The sequence below is a fragment of the Schistocerca cancellata genome, chromosome 9, assembly GCF_023864275.1.
Source record: "Schistocerca cancellata isolate TAMUIC-IGC-003103 chromosome 9, iqSchCanc2.1, whole genome shotgun sequence".
Taxonomy (NCBI): Eukaryota; Metazoa; Arthropoda; class Insecta; order Orthoptera; family Acrididae; genus Schistocerca; species Schistocerca cancellata.
Window position 1 is genome coordinate 150,788,868 of NC_064634.1, and position 8,840 is coordinate 150,797,707.

General features: G+C 39.6%; 1 protein-coding gene across 1 annotated transcript; it reads left to right on the top strand.

Annotated features, from left to right (window-relative positions):
- The first annotated feature begins 560 nt into the window (after window positions 1-560).
- On the top strand, window positions 561-1,547 carry LOC126101244 (gastrula zinc finger protein XlCGF7.1-like). The gene has a single exon (XM_049911931.1). It carries the CDS (start codon window positions 561-563, stop codon window positions 1,545-1,547), a length of 987 nt encoding a protein of 328 aa, XP_049767888.1.
- Window positions 1,548-8,840: the final 7,293 nt, after the last annotated feature.

Below are 8,840 nucleotides of genomic sequence, written 5' to 3' on the forward strand. Positions count from 1 at the left end.
AAGTCAGGCACAGTCTGACTGGCATGTTAACACAACTGCAGCTCAACGACCATCTTCAGTAGAGATCAGTTTTATTGCACTAACTACACAGAAAAACAAAAGACATAATACTAAGTAATCTAAAACCAGTAAGTGGAGTACTTCATGGCACAGCACTACGATAATATTCTGTTTACAGAATATATTTTTTGTCACTTCCATATCTCACCATACATACCAACCTAGATTCAGCAATTAACCAATTGCCTTGAAAAGGAAAGATAAGGTAATAGGAATCCAATAGCTTTCACTCATAATTCCAAGGCTCCTCTGATAATACCATAGTGTGAAGTTGTGTGAATAAGCAATTTGTAATTTGTTATTCTGGTACTGAGATATTGCCACTATTCCATTTTAACAGCTAGATTTTGTATGATAGTAATGTATTCTGTGCTGTGTCTAGTAAAAGAAATAATTTAATGGCATTAAATTTCATAGGTGAGGTGTTCCAGTGCTCCAAGTGCAGGCTATCATTCTCCAGTGCAGCATATCAGGAACGACATAACTGCAAGGGAAGACGCATGCCTTTGAAAGTCAGCTGTACTACTCCAATCAAGTATGCTGTTGGAGACCTGTGCAAGAACAGTAATGGTGGTGGCCTAGGGCATGGTGCAACAAATGGCTCTCCATCTAAAATAGAGAATAACACAAATCAGATTTCATACAGTCAGTCAAACACTTCTAGTCAGTCTCTGTGTGGTAAACAAGACTTCAGACACCAGAATTTGAGTGAAACTAATGTTTGGGATGGCAAGAAAGACACACTACTATCAACACAGAACAACTTAGATAACACTTCAGGATCAATGGGGAATCATATTACGGACAATATGGGGAGTCGAGGTAGTGGTAAGGGCTGCAGCAAATCATTCTCTCGTATCTCAAATGTTCGCAACCATGAGAAAACTTGGCCAGAAGAACGCCCATACAAGTGTACCACCTGTACAAAGTCTTTCTCTTATGCCTCACGTCTCCGTATGCATGAGGCAATTCACACAGGGGAACGTCCATACAAGTGCACCACCTGTAACAAGGCATTCTATCGAACCTCACATCTGTGTACGCATGTGCGAATTCACACAGGGGAACGTCCATACAAGTGCACCAGTTGTAAGAAATCTTTCCATTCCAGATCAGGTCTCATTAAGCATGAACGAATTCACACAGGGGAACGTCCATATAAATGCGCCACCTGTAACAATGCTTTCCTTAATGCGTCAACTCTCCGTACGCATGAGCGTATTCACACAGGAGAACACCCATATATATGCACCACCTGTAATATGGCATTCTCTTTTGCTGGGAGTCTTAAGAGGCATGAGCTTACTCACACAGGGGAACGTCCATACAAATGCTCTACCTGTAACAAGGCATTCTCTCAACTCTCAAATCTCCATAAACATGAGCTATTTCACAGAGGGGAATGTCCATACAAGTGTACCACCTGTAAGAAGTTGTTCAGGTATGTCTCAAATTTCCGTAAGCATGAGCGGACTCACACAGCATAACAATTCTTGTGTACCAATAATATGTGAAATTTATGTTTTACTAAACAAATTTCAGTTGCTTACACTTGCTGTAGAAGTTAACAGACGATGTTTTCCACAGGTCATTCACAGTATGTTGAGTGCTGTGTCTGATAATACTGACTGAAAAATTAATTTACACTTCACCATATGTTGTATCATTCACATAACAACATACATAATAGTTAATTATCATGCAGATTGTGGATTAAGTGTGCCTACTATTGGGTGGATCTGTGTTGTGTGAAAACTTTGCAGAGATGCACAAACTGTCATAGTCAAGTGACAAAAGTGTACCCCAAACTCATGCTCTGTTAGTCAGATAGTCCATGCATACTCACACTCATTGATGTAGTTAACTTGTAATGCCGGAAATGCATATCCTCCTATTTTAATCTATTGCACTATAAATTCGTTTTCTTTATTTTTGTTACCTGAATATATGATAATTCTGTGTCTTTGTACATTGTAATTGTTTTACTATTTGTATATATATGCATTTATGTCGATGTATAATTGGTTTGTTTTGTGAATATTATTTGTATTTATACGCTGGGTCTGGCCTAGGGAAAACTATACTATCGAACGAATACATCGATAGGTCGTGTGGAGAACGAAAGTGTTTAGGATCTTTGGTAGTGTTAACTCTACCGCGTGGAGCGCGGGCAGGGAGAGTCTGGCTGGAGTAGCGAGTGGAGCGGGTGTGTTGTGTGAAGCTCCTGCGAGTTGCCGCGCTAATGGTTTGGCAGCATGTAATTGCGCTCGACTTGCGATGATAGTTTCTGACATGGTGTCGCGGACGGGAAGCATTATCTTACACACATCAAGAGCCCGTTTCGTCTGGTGACCGTGTCGAGAAGAAGGCGCACCAACATCCAGCTTCTGCAACAGCGACGGCCGACAATGAGTGACTGTCGCCACCTCCTCGATCGACGGCTTCAAACCTTCAATCAACCAACAAGGAAGACTGGAAGCATGTAAAGTTTTAGAACTGTATGGCAGACCTCAGCTTTTCAAACTTTTAAAATTGTTGCATCACAAAATTACAGCTTCTTAGCATGAACCTTTGTTGCTCATTGTCCCAATTGCATTACCAAGCAGGGTCCCTTCCTTTTCCGGAATGAACCCGAGTGTCGTTGAAATTCAGACGCCAAAGTTCAGTTAAAGTGTTCATAGCTGGCTACAATACTTAGATTACACAAGCACAAATTAAGAGTGCGAGTTTTGTTACCAAATTTTAGCTTACCTGTGACTGCAGCTCAGCTTGGCACGTACTAAATTTTACTATTGTTAATTTTTCAGAATCATTTAATTCAAGTTCAAAGTTAAATCTCTTATTTCTAAATTGCGTAGATTCAAGTAGCTTTTGAAATGATTGCTGAGGTAGTCCAAGACTAACCGTATTTTACTGAATTTCGATGTGCTTCAGAAAGAAAGCTAACTATTAACTTCAGTCACTAAATTAACTTTCCATTTTCCAGTTTTATTCATTCTTTTGCTAAATTAAGTCAGAGTGTAGCGAAATTTATTACTTCTGACAAACTTTCAGTTTTCACACTACACGTGTCAGCCTTCAGTTGCCACGCTTCTAGTGCTAATTATATGTGTAATAACCTTTCGTTTTCAGTTACTATACTAATCGTCCTTAGGACTTGCGACCGTAATTTCCCCCAAATCTCAAATACCCAATTACCGCTAATTAATTGTTAATGTAACGTCCGCACATTTACTTTCTTTATTAACTTTACCCCTATTTCAAAATTAATTTCCACCAGTTTCATTAACATTTTTCCTTTCATTTAGATGTAACCCTTTCCTCCCTCTTTACCGACAAATTAACCTCGGTGACGATTGCTTTTCCCAAATTTCCATTAGGTACACGCGGTTTAATTTTTCACTGTCATTAAGGTCGATAAGTGAGGGGGAGGTTACAAACTCACTCATCTTAGTAGTTGCTGCAGGTACTTATTTTCCATTTCTTAGCACAATTGTATTATTAGAAAGGTGTTGATATTTGTGGATTTGAGTAGAACCAGAACACAAGCTACACTGTCTGCATGTACAGCTGAAGCAATGATTGTTATTTGTGTGGCATTATTTATGAAAACCAAGTTAAGTTATTGTAAGTGGAACACATTCATGACTGTATCTAATTGCTGGTATTCATTTTATTAGTTTCCTGATAATATCAGTGTTTTGCAGTTGAGGTCTTTCATCTGCATGAAAATGAGAATACATTATGTAGAGTTGTATAAATATGGGAAAATTACAATTTTAATGGTTTAAGCTGTAGATATTTATGAATCATAATCTATCATGTCAGGTCTGATTACATGAAATATATTTGTTCTTACTTTTTATCACAGAATGAAGATTTATCAGTGGGGAAAATCATTGAAATATTATATATCTTTCTACACTAGGTATTGGTAACACTAATACAGACAAGTGCATACTTTTGCAGGCAAGAAATGTACGCACTGGGGAAAAAGTTTAATTTTTGATGTTGGTATAAAACGCAAATGTGTTTTGATAAGTATATTTCTCTGAATAAAAATTAAAATATGTTTATTTTATGTATTTTATTCTGCAACTTTTCATTGTTACTGAAGCCAGTTGATCTAGAAACTTTACTGTAGTACTTTGGGTGGCAGCCATGCCTGCATCTCCAGACAAACTCTACAATTGATGTTCAGTAGTTGCAGTTCATGAACCATATCAGAAAATCATACGCAGGCCTTGTGATCAGTACTTGGGTGCATTCATGCACCCTCATTAAATTAACTGGAGCTGAACATGGCCCTGTGTGTATAATGCCATCTTTTAATAGCTGATGAAAGGTATGACCAAGTACCATCCTTTATGTACAGGATCATTCAGTAAATAATGAAAAACAATTTTTTCCCAGAACATATGTATTATTTATTAAGAATTGGAATTTGGTGACAGTATCAGTGAACATTCCTTTTATATGTAATACTTTTCTACATAGTCTCCATCATGTTATATGGGCTTACACAAGTGTTCTGCAAGAGCATTATTCCCTGTTGGTAAAAGCTCTTGTCATGTTTTCGTAGCCCTGTTTTCACTGCATGAATTACACTCCCATCATCTACATCTGCATGAACGTGGATACTCTGCAAATCACATTCAAGTGGCTGGCAGTGGGTTCATTGAACCATCTTCACAATAATTCTCTATTATTCCATTCTCGTACAGCGCGTGGAAAAAACGATCGCCTACATCTTTCAGTGTGAGCTTTGATTTCCCTTATATTATTACGGTGATTGTTTCTTCCCATGTTGGTCGGCATCAACAGAATATTTTCACATTCAGAGGAGAAAGTTGGTGATAGAAATTTCATGAGAGGATTATGCCACAGCAAAAAATGCTTTGTTTTAATGATGTCTACTGCCAAATCATGTATCATTTCAGTGACTCTCTCTCCCCTATTTCACAGTAATACAAAACATGCTGCCCTTCTTCGAACTTTCTCAATGTCCTCCATCAATCCTATCTGTTAAGGATCCCACACCACGCAGAAGTTTTCTAAAAGAGAACGGGCAAGAGTAGTGCAGGCAGTCTCTTTAGTCACTCTGTTGCATTTTCTAAGTGTCCTTTCAATAAAATGCAGTCTTTGGTGAGCCTTCTCCCACAACATTTTCTGTGTGTTCCTTACAATTCAAGTTGTTCGTAATTGTAATTCCTAGGTATTTAGTTGAATTTACAGCCTCTAGATTTGACTGATTTATCGTGTAATGGGAGTTTAGTGGATTCCTTAGCACTCATGTGGAAGACCTCACACTTTTCATTATTTAGGGTCAGTTGCCAATTTTCGCACCATACAGATGTCTTTACTAAATCATTTTGCAATTTGTTTTCATCTTCTGATGGCTTTACTGGTTGATGAATGACAGCGTCATCTGCAAACAACCTAAAATGGCTGCTCAGATTGTGTCCTAAATCACTTATATAGATGAGAAGCAGCAAAGGGCCTCTAATACTACGTTGGGAATACCAGAAATCATTTCTGTTTTACTCGATGACTTCCCATCAGTTACTACGAACTGTGACCTCTCTGACAGGAAATCATGAATCTAGTCGCATAACAGACAATATTCCATAAGCATGCAATTTCACGACAAGCCACTTGTGCAGTACAGTGTAAAAGCCTTCTGTAAATTACGAAATATGAAATCAATTTGAAATCCCTTGTTAATAGTGCTCAACACTTTGTATGTGGAAAGAGCTAGTTCTGTTAAACAAAAACAATGTTTTCTAAATCCATGTTGACTGTGTGTCAATAGACCATTTTCTTCAAAGTAATTCATAATGTTCGAACACAATATATGTTCCAAAAACCTGCTGCATATCGACGTTAATGAGATGGGCCTGTAAGTCAGTGAATTACTCCTACTACCTTACTTGAATAGTGGTGTGACCTGTGCCACTTTCCAGTCTTTGGGTACAGATCTTTCATCGAGAGAATGGTAGTATATGATTGTTAAGTATAAATCTTTCAACTGCTGCCGATACTATTTCTTTGAATTCAGGCCACATCTGGTCTACACTTATATACACAGATCATACTCGAAGTGTGTCTGACAGAGAATCCTTATGCGGCCCAAACAGATGGATATCCAATAATACTAGGTCTTGGTTGTAGGGTGGATGGAGCAGTGGTTTCCAGCCATGTGAGACTTGTTCTTGGGCATGCATTGACATGTTGGAGCAAGATTTCTTTTGGATACTTGTCAGACCAAACATATCAGAAACAATGTTTGAGTCTCTTCAATACCAGAGAAGGAAAGTTGCTGCTCACCATATAGTGGAGGTGCTGAGTCGCGATAGGCACAACAAAAAGATTCACACAATTCTAGCTTTCAGCCATGAAGGCCTTTGTCAGCAGTACACACACATACACACACGCGTACTCACACACTCACAACTTGCACACACGTCTGCAGCCTCAGAGAGCTGAAACCACAGTTGGCATCTTGCAGTTTTCTCCCACTTTTGTCATGTGAAGACGTAGTGCCCATCTGGCGAGTTATCCTGTTGGATTCTTAAGACCTGTCAACCAGCAGAGTGAATGATGGTCTGTAACAACTGTGAATGGCCATCCATAGAGATACTGTCGAAATCTGCACATGGCCCAGATCACAGCAAGACATTCTCTTTCTATAGCTAAGTAGTTTCTCTCGGTTTTTGTAAGTGTCCTATAAGCATAGGCTATAACTTTCTCTTTTCCATCTGAAATTTGCACCAGAACAGCACTGATCCCATACTCACTGGCATCTGTTTGTAGTTCTGTAGGTGCTCTCTCATCATACAAACCAAGTACAGGGTTAGTCGTCAGAGCTTTTCGCAGCACATTGAAAGAATCTTGTTGAGCACCACCCCAGATAAATTTAGCATCAGCTTTAAACATCTGTTGGAGTGGCCTGGCTTTGATACAAAAGTCTTTGATAAAACAACGGTAATAAGAACATAATCCAAGGAAGCTTCTCACATCTCTAATACTTTTAGGAATAGGAAATTCCATTATAGATCTCACCTTTTCTGGGTCTGGCCACACACCTTCGTTTGATACAAGGTGTCCAAGTGTTTTGATTTCTTTTGCTCCAAAGAGACTTTTTCTTGAATTAAGTTTCAGTCCGCCTTGTTGGAGACACTTAAGAATGGCCCTCGGACTTCTATATGTTTATCAAATGTCTCTGAGAACATTATAATGTCGTCTAAATAACAAAGACACATCGTCCACTTCAGGTGACTTAGAAGATTATCCATCATCCATTCAAAAGTTGCTGGTGCATTACATAAACCAAACGGCATTACCTTAAACTCATACAGGCCCTCAGGGGTGAAGAATGCAGTTTTCTCACAATCAGCCTCATCCACATCTATTTGCCAGTATCCCGAGTACATGTCCATGGCTGAGAAAAACTTAGCCCCCATCAGACAGTCTAGTGTATCGTCAGTTCGTGGAAGAGGGTAAACGACCTTTTTAGTTATCTTATTAAGCTTCCTGTAATCAACACAAAAGCACCAACTGCCATCTTTCTTCCTGACGATGATGTCATTCTTCATAATTTTCTCTACCTCATTGTTAATTATTCAACATTCTGTTGCTGACACACGGCATGCTTTCTGGCTTATTGGTTAATGGTCTCCAGTGCTAATCTGGTACTTCACCGTCGATTTGTCTAATTTGCTCCTCACCTGTGAATTGAAGTATTCAGAGAACTCTTGAAGAACAGCAAGTAGCTTCTTCTGTTGTTCCTTGGTGAGATCTGGTGATAGTCGAGCTAGAAGATCTTGTTTCATAGTGGTAATGCTAATTTCGCCCACAGACTGGGCATGGGAGGTTTCTATGACACTCAACTGTTCTTCAATTAATGGCTTAGCGTTTTCTATGCACATGCGTCTTGGAAGGATCTGCGGTTCTCAGCGACAAATATCTATCCACAATTCTCCGAATCTGTTTTTAAACAAGACAACAGAGGCTGGTATGACCAAGTTATTCTTCAGTGGTACGCTTCTCTTACATTCCACTACAAGACCCATGGGCTGATGCATGACATGACACATGACAGTTATCTTTTGAGCGCTGACTGCAGGAATGATCACTTCATCCAGCAAACTAGTTTCCACACACTTGGATGCGCATCTTCCTGTCCACAGTATCTCATCTTGTCTAGCATAATCTTCGAGCAACCACAATCAATAATTGCCTGAGAAGCTTTCAAAAAGTCCCATCCGAGAATGATGTCATGAATACACTCTTGTAAGATGATGAATTCTAACGGCTGTGTATGGCCACTTATACCCACATGAAAGACACATCTTCCTGTAGGTCTCACATATTTCCCAGTAGCCACCTTCAGCAGAGATGTTTTGTTATCGACGAATACGGTTTTCTGCAACTGGCTACAGTACTTCTCCGAAATGATGGAATATGATGCTCCAGAGTCCACAAGAGCTTGAGCTGGTCGGCCATCCATGAATATATCGACGTAGTTTCATATCATTTTTTCAGTGATTGACGGCGGAGGATTTTTCTCTTTGGCGGCCTCACCTCCAAGGAAGGTCGCACCCTTTAGTTTTCCAGGTTGTGGCAGCTAGATAATTGTCCTGAGCTTCTGAACGGTGATGGTGACCTTGATCGGCATGTTGGGGAGCGTCCTCTCCAGCGGCTAGCTTGTGGTGATGGTGACCTACATTATCCTGCACCCACATCTTTTTGTTCTTCATCGTCCCGGAGTTGTCGTCGGC